Source organism: Mytilus edulis, chromosome 7, assembly GCF_963676685.1.
Source record: "Mytilus edulis chromosome 7, xbMytEdul2.2, whole genome shotgun sequence".
Lineage (NCBI taxonomy): Eukaryota > Metazoa > Mollusca > Bivalvia > Mytilida > Mytilidae > Mytilus > Mytilus edulis.
In genome coordinates, this window is record NC_092350.1 from 39,990,302 (window position 1) to 40,003,399 (window position 13,098).

Sequence of the window (13,098 nt, forward strand, 5' to 3'; positions counted from 1 at the left end):
TGTGATTACACAGATCATCTGTAATGATTTAGTGAAATGACATTTTTTAAGAGGAATATTGGTCTTCAAAACACTTTTTTTAACATTAAAGGCACAGGCGGATCCAGAAATTTTTTGCAAATGACTCTCATAAGATGGGGCTCACTCCCAGCCGTCATTCCCTGAATAATCAACCCAATTTTCCCCACAAAACACGGGCAAGCAGGTCATAAATGAATGTTCTGATTCAATTTGTTTGTGCTTTTTATGGTGTTTCTTAGTAGAAAGGTTGTTTAATTACTTAATTTAAAGCGTCTCTTTACAATTTGATATTAAGAAATAATCAATTTAAAATAGTGAAAAATGAGTAGGATAATACCATGAAAATCAGTCCATGTACAATTTTATACTGGCAGATTGTTTAAACACGATGACTCAATGCTACATTGCCTATTTTCTTACTACAAAAAGTAGTCATACAATTGCAGGCTAGTAAACTCTTCTCATCAATGCTACAATGTAGATGACATAAAATCACAGTTATCTTTCTTTGAATATGTTTATATATATTGGCTTATATTTAAATGTCACTCTATATTATCAAAAGTTATGAATTTATTAAATTACCAATTATCCAGAAACAAATTCTAACTCATGCTTCCTAGCTAAAGATTGTTGCTTTCAGTGCACACATTTTTGAACTGACTTGCCAACTTCAATCTGAATTCTGCTCATGCATTAGATTGATAAAACTGTCTGTAATATAAGTATCATGTATATTTATTACTACAGCTTCAGTAACACACATTAATATTTTGTGGTCTTCTTCAAGACTAAAACCTCATAAGTACAATAACAAGTTATCCTCATATTATCTTTAGATAAACAGAATGAAGTTCGCAGCTTATAGTTGTATATACATGTTATATTATCGGTTATTTAAGATTTTCAGACCTGAATATCAAAATGGCTGCAACATGTTTATTTGATTTATAGTGATGACTAAGGAAATAATTTGAATGGTAAATACTTGCACTTATTTGGGAGGAGTCCTCAAAGTGTGACTGTAGAATAGAAAAAAGGGCACTTTGGTTTCCTTTGAATGTTAAGTCAGACACATTGGCCCACTTCAAGGCACAGTTTGTGTCCCTATCCCAATTCCAAAATACCCTATTCTTCCAGTGTCAGTCTAATTTTTTTCAACCTTCATCTTGCACACCCTGCAGGACCTACCTATTGCTTTGATTGTTAATTTGTTCTGGTCTCGAACATGCATGTTATATACCTCACTGGAAAATTAACACCCAACAATTAATATACCCTTATTTGGTACAACTGTACCAGTAACCTTTTTTGATAGAAAGAGCCTCAAAACCAGTTTGTCCTGTAGTCTTTATCTGAATGTGACCTTTCCAATATTTTATTTTGAAGTTTGCTGTGATTGTTTATCAATTCATTTGTAAATCAAATCAAATCAAATCAAATCATTTTATTGGTGTAAAATCCAAATATTGGATTGTTACCAAGACAAACATGACAATCATTACAAACATATAATATCTAAATTTAAACAACATTCACATTCTTATAAGACTATATTCAAATGTTTTGGAGGAGGTGATACCTTTGCAAATTTGAAAGTACAAGTACAAACAATCATATTAATGCAATTGTTAATATAACATATATCATTACAAGTACTATAAGAAAATATAAAATAGTCACATAATTGTTTTTTTTTTTTTTACATCCACTAGTTTTTCTTATCAGCTAGACTGTTCCTTAATACATACAAGTCATTAACTCCCTTGACAATAATTTTAGTTACGTCATACTCATTAAAAGTAAACAAAAATACAAATTTTTTTTGTATGATTTTGCAATGTTTTGTAAAAACATTATGATGGATGCATTTTTAAAATTTCGATCTTTTATAATTAAAGCCCCCAAAAATGCTCCATATTATCGTTATTTAGAGATGAAAACAGAACATTTTTAATGCTCATATATCTTCTATTATATTGTTTTGTGATATAATTGCATTATATATCAGATTCTTCTTAAACAGTGCAGTTGTTAACATTCATGACAATCTAGTCACAAAACTGTTTTTGAGTTATTTCCCTTTTCACATAACCTATAGGGAAAACGGTACTATTTATTCTGCCATAGGCGACAATATTAACATTTTCTAAATTTACAACTTTTTAAGATAAAAACCTGGATAAAACAGTTATATGTTGTGTTAGTACTTTATTATTGTGTTTTAAAAATTAAAGCCAAATAGTATCATGACCAACTTCCAACGGAGCCTGTTTATGTTATCCATGCCCACCGTCATTTTGCACCAAATTTATGAAATTTTGCAAGTCTTTTCAAATAATTCTGTAGTAAATATTTCAATAGGTTTCAAAATTTATGTTGTAAATATACACACTGCAGTTATTCATAGATAAATAAAAAATATATTGTACCCTTACATTCAATCACGGCGCTCCTAATTTGACTTCCTTCACCTGCCTTGGGTACACAAAAGGCCAACCTAATGCTGGGAAAATTAAATACTACCGTTTTCCCTATAGTTTTAGACAGTACTATGTAAAAAAGATAAATGAATTTCACGAACAAATTACGGAATTTATAGCTTATTCACTGGAAATGTATCCCTTTCCAATTCTGAAGTACTGCTCCAAAAACAGTTCATGAGAATTTTTTAAACACAAACAATTTTCTGCATTTTCTGACCTGAAAGCTTTAGAAAAATTCTCTAAAAAAAAAGAAGGTCCAAGTGGCTAATATTGATCCTTAGTAATAAAAAAAAATCAGGTTCAGTTATTAAACTAAATTATAAAAATGCTTGTAAAATATGTAAATTAACATACTGTATATTTCGACACAATTAATGCAAAATTTAAATGTCTGAACTTTGTAATGATAATGTGAGGTGCCAAAGAGAACTCGGGAGGTACCAAAGAAAATTTATGAGGTGCCATAGATCACTTATCTTACTATAAAAATATCACAGTTATATCTTTGGGTAATTAGTATTAATTGGCCTGACTTTAAAACATTAAAATCTTTAGGCCAATTTTAGCCCTATGTTTGATGAACCTCTTACTTTTATAGGGTTACATGAATAGCAGCAACAATCTTTGACTATGTATTACTGAGAGAATATTTAATGTCCATTTATTGCAAGGATTTGCAGCCTTAATAATGCAGTGATTTTTCTTATTTATTGTCAAAGGAAGATTACACTGACCAGTGACTAACCATTTAATGAGAGAATGAATCTTGTATGACTACTTTCCTACAGACATCTTGTCTACTATAATAATACAACCTGATGGACATCTTATTAGCTTTTATTTCTATCAGAAGCTTGGCAATATTCTTATGTAGGTAACAATTACTTATTAATGATGATGATAATCTTACATATGATACTGCAGAAACATTAATTTTCATGGGGTTAAAATTTCATGGTTTTGTCTCTATATAAGATTTCATGCGGATTTTATTTCATGGTTTCCAGTAAATGGAAGTGATATTATATGTGTGTTAAATTTTTCGTAGGGATTTTAATTTGATGGATATATTCTTCCCATGAAATAGAGAAAATAAATCCTCCATGAAAATTTCGGCTTTTACAGTATTCAGAATCAGGACCAATGAACATACACCTAGATTGATTGTGTTAAAGTCAATCTTTTGAGACATATCATTCAATTAACACTCTCAATAGACGAGGAGGACATAATCATTAGAATAACCGATAAATGATATAAAACAATTATTTCTTTTTTTACACTAATCTGATTTATTGTATTAAGTTGTTGGTTTCCTTACCGAGAAGACGAAATTTAATACGGCCCAAGCTTCAGACCAGGAAATAATTAAATTGTCAATTTCCTATTGTGTCATGTGACCTGTTTTGTTTTATCCCTCAAACATGGATGAATTAGCAAAATCCTCAGGTCGAGAGTAAGTATATTAGATTTATTTTAAAACTTAACAATTGTTAAAATTAAATGTTTTAATTAAATTTTAAGGAAGAGGAAGCTAGATGAAATTTACAAGTTTAATTAAATTCTTGAAAGACATTTGAAATTGATAGAAACTATTTTGGAAAGTAATTCATTGAAATTTAATTTACCTGTGAGCTGGTATTCTTATGTAATAAATTCAGTATAATGGAAAATTTGGCAGTAAACCCTATAGGATATCTTTGATTCAGAATTTTATGAGTACTAAATAGACGCTCTTCATGTCCATATTATTAAAGAATAAAAGTAGCTTTTTTGTGATGTTCAAACTGTTGCATTGTTCACATGAAAAGGAAATTTGCAATGTTTGTTCTTGATTATATAGCTTATTTTAACTGTTCTTAATTTTAATGATGCCCAGAAAGTTATCACTGTCTGTCTGTCAGCCTGTCTACCTGGTCATCAGCACTTTTGATGTTGTATAATTACTCAAGTATGCTTCTAAGATTTTCAAAACTTAAATATAAAACAAAGTGGTAGTATGTAAAGTTTTGAAGATTTGTTGTTTTGCAGTAAATTGTTTTGGGACTCTATTTATTCTAAATTCTATGTATGTCATGCAGGCAATAATTCAAGTATGTATGTTTGCTGGCCTACAAATTTGAAAAATAGAGTAATGGCAGAAATTTCCCAATCAAATGAGTTGCATTTGAAACATGTTTTGTCTTTTTCAAACAAACAGAATGATAACATTTGTAAATTTTGTTTAAAGCTTTTTTGGAAGATTTTATTTTCATATATATCTCATAAAGTTTTGACAACAGTAACTATAGTCAGATAGAAAAGATGTCAACAAAGTTGTATTAAAGTTGAGCTGTTACATTATTCACAACTATGAAAGTAATCCTCATGTTTCATTGCTGAGGAAGTCACCCTTAAATGGTATGTTAAAGCTGCTTTGATATTATCTGGTTTATTTAAGTAGTATTTTTATGAACAATGGAACACAGCACTTGACATTATTTTAGATTTTTCATCAAAGAATTTAAAGATTAAATCTGGTTTATTTTAAGTAAATTTTTCGTTGTATATTGGAAGAGCTTACTCAGCATTATGTTTGGTTTTTTTTTTTACAAAACTTCAGCTTGAAATATTGTGTATATACCTGTCTATTGATGTCTTTTTGCTTAATTTGGTTGTTGGATTGCTGTGTCATTCACATGTTCCTCCCACCTCCACCCCCTTTAAATAACTAAAACATTGTCCTTTTTGAAAATCTTGGATCTGCTACTTGAAATTCTCCTAACATTTACTAATATATACAGATCAGTGAAATAGTGTATTCTATTATAAGAAATTAAAAAAAATATCTATTTCTGTAAAAAGGCTTGTCTAGAATAATGTATTGAAAATCATTTAGCAAGTAACTTCCTCTTTTTTGTTCATGAAAGACATGGCCACCAAATCCTTTTTTAAAATACACTGGTTGTTTTTTGTTGACTTAAAATCTGAAAAACATTATGTATCTTAGGTTGATACTTAATTGATTGAATGAGTGATTGTTGGTGTTTAATGCCACATCACTGTTGTATATAACATGGTAGCCATTTTTTTATAGGCGTGAATGCAGGGAGAAGACAGGAAACCTAATTAATAGATTTTATTTGGTAGGAGTCACCATGCAGCTCTTCTTGATATTGCCATTCCTTTGCTTGTGGGTTTTTCATTTGTAGAAGTCCCAACACAGCCTATCTTGATATTGCCATTCCTTTGCTTGTGGGTTTTTAATTTGTAGAAGTCCCAACACAGCCTTTCTTGATATTGCTGTTCCTTTGCTTGTGGGTTTTTAATTGGTAGAAGTCCCAACACAGCCTTTCTTGATATTGCCATTCCTTTGCTTGTGGGTTTTTAATTTGTAGAAGTCCCAACACAGCCTATCTTGATATTGCCATTCCTTTGCTTGTGGGTTTTTAATTTGTAGAAGTCCCAACACAGGTTTTTTTGATATTGCTGTTCCTTTGCTTGTGGGTTTTTAATTTGTAGAAGTCCCAACACAGCCTTTCTTGATATTGCTGTTCCTTTGCTTGTGGGTTTTTAATTTGTAGAAGTCCCAACACAGCCTTTCTTGATATTGCCATTCCTTTGCTTGTGGGTTTTTAATTTGTAGAAGTCCCAACACAGCCTATCTTGATATTGCCATTCCTTTGCTTGTGGGTTTTTAATTTGTAGAAGTCCCAACACAGCCTTTCTTGATATTGCCATTCCTTTGCTTGTGGGTTTTTAATTTGTAGAAGTCCCAACACAGCCTTTCTTGATATTGCCATTCCTTTGCTTGTGGGTTTTTAATTTGTAGGAGTCCCAACACAGCCTTTCTTGATATTGCTGTTCCTTTACTTGTGGGTTTTTAATTTGTAGAAGTCCCAACACAGCCTTTCTTGATATTGCCATTCCTTTGCTTGTGGGTTTTTAATTTGTAGAAGTCCCAACACAGCCTTTCTTGATATTGCTGTTCCTTTGCTTATGGATTTTTTTAAGTGCATATAGTGAAATTTATCATTAATTTATTTACCCTATCATTTCTTTTCCATTAATGCAAGCACCAAGTGACTAGTAATGTAAAATTCTTAAAGGTTAAATATTGCCATGTGGTTACAAGAATACAAAATATAAAAATTAAAGGTATAGCCAAAGGCGCAAGCCTGCTGATATAAACAATACAGCAACAGATTTAAGAGCACATAACAATATAACCTATGAGAGATAGGCAAAAGATATCAAATGCATTTAAACTAAGAAAAAAAGTCCAAAATAAACTGAAAATGCAATGGCTAAAAAAAGAAAAACAAACAATAGTACATAAAACCCAAAACTTAGCTATGAACATGAACCCCTACAAAATCTGGGGTGATCTCAGGTGCTCTGGAAGGTTAAGCAGATCCTACTCCACATGATCGCACCCCTCATGTTGCTCAATATATAAGACTCTCTTTGACTTACACGGTGTCAAGTTATAATAAGTCATCATATCTCTGTCCTGTGGTCTTGATGAATAGTTGTCACATTTAGTTATAATACCATATCTATTTTTATGTTTCTGTCTTTAAGCTTTAAGTTTGTGATGCTAATTGATTGTCAGTTGAATTCATGAGTATCAAAATAGTAGATAAGGGTATATATATTATACTAAACCTTGTAATATTATCAATGTCATCTTTGACTAGAGAAAAATAGAAGACTTTGATTGATTAAGTTTATTATGAATGATCAAAACATCTAGCATTATCTAATTCTTTACATTTATGTATACATTATATTTTCTTTCATGTCAAAAGACTCAAGATTTTTTTTCTCCAAAATTATCATTCCGTTACTGAGCACATAGAAGATGGATAGAATTGTAATGATTTTAGGTGTATTTTTGTCATAGCGACATAGAACATTGATTTAGAAAAAGTCATTACCAGTTCTGTTATCCCAGCAATTCAGAATCACTTTCACTATCTTGAATCATTATGTATTCAAACATTTTAGATTTACATAATTGGATCGATCAACCAAAATAAAACAACTCAGATTTTCTGTTGAAGTCAAGAAAATATGAATTAAGTTGCATGCTGGAACAAAGAATCAAAGAACAAAGTCATTCATGTATTCACACTTAGCATTTATTGAATCTGTAGAGTGAAGAGTGATTGTAATATTTTCTTTGAAGTCGAATAGAAAACTTCCTAGATTAAAATTGATTTTAACTTTGGTTCATTATACTTGCAAGTTGGATATGTATTGGGAGAATTGAGTTCTAAAAAACAACAATTTCATAAGTTTAACCCCATCATATGTTAATGTGTTTGTCTCAAGTCAGATCAACCTCTGACCATTGGCTAATTATGATGGCTAGGCTCTTCAATTTTCAAACTTTTTCTTTCAGATGAGGCAGTTTCAAAATATTTTTTCTTATTATTCTTAGCATAAAATAACATTCTTTATGAAATAAGAACAGTCATGCTATTAAGTAACCAATCCAGGGTCTGATGGAAGGGGGCATTATTGTTGGTCCCAAGAGATTAACATTTGTGGACAACTTAATGGCGATAAAAACATTTTGATCAAAAACAAGGGGTTCCATCTGTATATAAGAAACTGCAAATGAAGACTGTTATCAGGATAAATGGCAACCAATGTGTCTTACAGTTTTCATGGATACATTTAACCCATAGTTTAGTGAGCCCATCTGACTATCAACTATCAGAAGGCATTGGTGTAGAAGTGTTGAATAAATTCAGTCAATCAAAATTACATTGTTTTGGTGTAAGTTTTGAAATATCATTCAAAATACATTAGATTCCTGCTTCTAAAATTATAATTGATGGTCCTAATTTTTAAAGCCATGTTTGTTCTCATTCAATTAATTTGTTTCCTCTATAACTAGCTACTGCCAATTTACTCCTTTGTTGACTGTAACTTTAAGTTGAGTTCTATGAATTTAGAGATCTCATTTAAGCTGTCTCAAATGACAGTCAAATTTTGGTTTGGTCAAATATGCCTCTGTAGGAATTATGGCAAAACAGCTAATGATTATTTTATATGTCAGGCAGAGTTTTTGGAAAGGAACACTAAGATTTGAAACTGGAAAAATATAGTACTTTTTAGCTCACCTGGCCCGAAGGACCAAGTGAGCTTTTCCCATCACTTGGCGTCCGGCGTCCGGCGTCGTCCTGCGTCCGTCGTCCGGCGTTAACTTTTACAAAAATCTTCTCCTCTGAAACTGCTAGGCCAAATTAAACCAAACTTGGCCACAATCATCATTGGGGTATCTAGTTTAAAAAATGTGTCCAGTGACCCGGCCAACTAACCAAGATGGCCGCCATGGCTAAAAATAGAACATAGGGGTAAAATGCAGTTTTTGGCTCATAACTCAAAAACCAAAGCATTTAGAGCAAATCTGACGGGATAAAATTGTTTATTAGGTCAAGATCTATCTGCCCTGAAATTTTCAGATAAATCGAACAACCCATTGTTGGGTTGCTGCCCCTGAATTGGTAATTTTAAGAAAATTTTGCTGTTTTTGGTTATTATCTTGAATATTATTATAGATAGAGATAAACTGTAAACAGCATTAATGTTCAGCAAGGTAAGATTTACAAATAAGTCAACTTGACCGAAATGGTCAGTTGACCCCTTTAGGAGTTATTGCCCTTTATAGTCAATTTTTAACCATTTTTTCGTAAATCTTAGTAATCTTTTAGAAAAATCTTCTCCTCTGAAACTACTGGGCCAAATTAAACCAAACTTTGTCACAATCATCATTGGGGTATCTAGTTTAAAAATTGTGTCCGGTGACCCCGCCTACCAACCAAGGTGGCCGCCACAGCTAAAAATAGAACATAGGGGTAAAATGCAGTTTTTGGCTTATAACTCAAAAACCAAAGCATTTAGAGCTAATCTGATTGAATAAAATTGATTATCAGGTCAAGATCTATCTGCCCTAAATTTTTCAGATGAATCCGACAACCTGTTGTTGGGTTGCTACCCCTGAATTGGTAATTTTAAGGAAATTTTGCTGTTTTTGGTTATTATCTTGAATATTATTATAGATAGAGATAAACTGTAAAGAACAATAATGTTAAGCAAAGTAAGATTTACAAATAAGTCAGCATGACTGAAATGGTCAGTTGACCCCTTTAGGAGTTATTGCCCTTTATAGTCAATTTTTAACCATTTTTTGTAAATCTTAGTAATCTTTTACAAAAATCTTCTTCTCTGAAACTAGTGGGCCAAATTAAACCAAACTTGGTCACAATCATCATTGGGGTATCTTGTTTTAAAAATTTGTGGCGTGACCAGGCCAACCAACCAAGATGGCCGCCAAGTCTAAAAATAGAACATAGGGGTAAAATTCAGTTTTTGGCTTATAACTCAAAAACCAAAGCATTTAAAGTAAATCTGACATGAAATAAAATTGTTTATCAGGTCAAGATCTATCTGCCCTGAAATTTTCAGATGAATCGGACAACCCATTGTTGGGTTGCTGCTCCTGAATTGGTAATTTTAAGGAAATTTTGCTGTTTTTGGTTATTATCTTGAATATTATTATAGATAGAGATAAACTGTAAAGAACAATAATGTTAAGCAAAGTAAGATTTACAAATAAGTCAGCATGACTGAAATGGTCAGTTGACCCCTTTAGGAGTTATTGCCCTTTATAGTCAATTTTTAACCATTTTTTGTAAATCTTAGTAATCTTTTACAAAAATCTTCTTCTCTGAAACTAGTGGGCCAAATTAAACCAAACTTGGTCACAATCATCATTGGGGTATCTTGTTTTAAAAATTTGTGGCGTGACCAGGCCAACCAACCAAGATGGCCGCCAAGTCTAAAAATAGAACATAGGGGTAAAATTCAGTTTTTGGCTTATAACTCAAAAACCAAAGCATTTAAAGTAAATCTGACATGAAATAAAATTGTTTATCAGGTCAAGATCTATCTGCCCTGAAATTTTCAGATGAATCGGACAACCCATTGTTGGGTTGCTGCTCCTGAATTGGTAATTTTAAGGAAATTTTGCTGTTTTTGGTTATTATCTTGAATATTATTACAGATAGAGATAAACTGTAAAAAGCAATAAATGTCGGCAAAGTAAGATCTACAAATAAGTCAACATGACCGAAATGGTCAGTTGACCCCTTTTGGAGTTATTGCCCTTTATAGTCAATTTTTAACCATTTTTCGTAAATCTTAGTTATCTTTTACAAAAATCTTCTCCTCTGAAACTACTTGGCCAAGTTCATTATAAATAGAGATAATTGTAAGCAGCAAGAATGTTCAGTAAAGTAAGATGTACAAACACATCACCATCACCAAAATACAATTTTGTCATGAATCCATCTGCGTCCTTTGTTTAATATTCACATAGACCAAGGTGAGCGACACAGGCTCTTTAGAGCCTCTAGTTTGATATTCTGGACTAATCTACTGAAGACCCGTCATTGGTAAAAACTTTTCCACAATTTTTAAACTTTACCCCAAAAATCCTTTTTTTGATTGACCAAATATTTTATATTCATTAGCTTTATAATCCATCAATGATTTGATTAGAACAAGACTACATTTGCTAGAACCATTACTTTTCCTGTTTATTCTTCCTCTGTGTGTGGTAGGTCAAAATCTCCAAATCACTCCCTATTCATCCTTGCATTTGATTATGTTTGTCAGAAATATTTATTTTTCAGTAATAACTTGTTACGTTTTAATGTGAAAAAAGTATTTGTTGATACAACAAAAGTCTTACTAGGCATTTAGATATCTTATTATTACATCAATATTTACATTTATAAATGTCATTACCATTTTGCCTTTTTTTCTATTGAGAACACCTATGATATCTTCAATATAGTTAACAAGACTGCTCTAACAAATACATATAGTTGAAATTCTGAAACAAGTTTTTATATTGATGATTTCACAAACTTTTTCTTAGTTTGCAAAACAATTGAAACTTTGATTTTGTATTAATTTCCTTGTCTGACATTTTTCCAGTGCCAATTATTTCAGTCAATATAGATATCTTTGCAGCACAACACTGCAAATAAAGTGAGAGTACCCACATTATAAGTTCATTGAGTGGAAATATTAGATGATTAATTGCCATGAGATTAATCAATGCAATTCTAATGCATGTTTTAGAAAAATATTGCAAAAGGTCAAACTAAAACTGCAAATGTTCAACGAAACATCACAGATTATAATGCATGCTATTGATTTTCATATTTGTATAATGATATAATATGCACAATATGCTGTTAATTTGTCAGTTTAAGTAAACAAATCTTTATTTAATACATAATCTAAGTAATGTTTTCATGCTCTATTATTATTACGAGTATTTGGTGTGGAACACCAACTGTTTAGTTTGTTTACTTTGATCTTCATTTACAACTTGACAAATTTTAATTACTCATATATATTGTAGAAGACTTATGTTGCCCCTCTAGATATATTGTAGAAGACTTATGTTGCCCCCTAGATATATTTTGGCTATTTGCAGTAATGGTTTGCTGTCTCTTTGATGTAGTACAATATATCTCCTTTGTTCATATTAACTTTTGTATTGAATAGTATATGTGTATATGACTCTTTATTAGATAATAAGTCTGTGTAGATGACTCTTTATTCAATAGTCTGTGTGTAGATGACTCTTTATTCAATAGTCTGTGTTTAGATGACTCTTTATTCAATAGTCTGTGTTTAGATGACTCTTTATTCAATAATAAGTCTGTGTTTAGATGACTCTTCATTCAATAGTTTGTGTTCAGATGACTCTTTATTCAATATTCTGTGTGTAGATGACTCTTTATTCAATAGTCTGTGTTTAGATGACTCTTTATTCAATAATAAGTCTGTGTTTAGATGACTCTTCATTCAATAGTTTGTGTTTAGATGACTCTTTATTCAATAATAAGTCTGTGTTTAGATGACTCTTCATTCAATAGTCTGTGTTTAGATGACTCTTTATTCAATATTCTGTGTGTAGATGACTCTTTATTCAATAGTCTGTGTTTAGATGACTCTTTATTCAATAATAAGTCTGTGTTTAGATGACTCTTCGTTCAATAGTTTGTGTTTAGATGACTCTTTATTCAATAGTCTGTGTGTAGATGACTCTTTATTCAATAGTCTGTGTTTAGATGACTCTTTATTCTATAATAAGTTTGTGTTTAGATGACTCTTTATTCAATAGTCTGTGTTTAGATGACTCTTTATTCAATAGTCTGTGTTTAGATGACTCTTCGTTCAATAGTTTGTGTTTAGATGACTCTTTATTCAATAGTCTGTGTGTAGATGACTCTTTATTCAATAGTCTGTGTTTAGATGACTCTTTATTCTATAATAAGTTTGTGTTTAGATGACTCTTTATTCAATAGTCTGTGTTTAGATGACTCTTTATTCAATAGTCTGTGTTTAGATGACTCTTTATTCAATAGTCTGTGTGTAGACGACTCTTTATTCAATAATATGTTTGTGTTTAGATGACTCTTTATTCAATAGTCTGTGTGTAGATGACTCTTTATTCAATAATAAGTTTGTGTTTAGATGACTCTTTATTCAATAGTCTGTGTTTAGATGACTCTTTATT

The 13,098-nt window shown here is 31.2% G+C and overlaps 1 protein-coding gene across 13 annotated transcripts in view; it reads left to right on the forward strand.

Annotated features, from left to right (window-relative positions):
* LOC139482682 (tumor protein p53-inducible protein 11-like) overlaps positions 1–13,098 on the forward strand; it is a 202,034-nt gene that overhangs the window by 136,733 nt on the left and 52,203 nt on the right. For 2 of the 13 annotated variants that reach the window (XM_071266735.1, XM_071266734.1), the window contains exon 1: positions 3,933–3,963. The exons of 9 other annotated variants lie outside the window; for them this stretch is intronic. Coding sequence is in view for 2 of the 4 variants with exons in the window: in XM_071266743.1 (XP_071122844.1) it covers positions 3,932–3,963 (32 nt within the window). In the remaining 2 variants the exon portion in view is untranslated. Of the gene's footprint in view, positions 1–3,277; positions 3,964–13,098 lie in introns of those variants that run through there. 2 more of the 13 variants (XM_071266743.1, XM_071266747.1) reach the window with 2 other exon arrangements.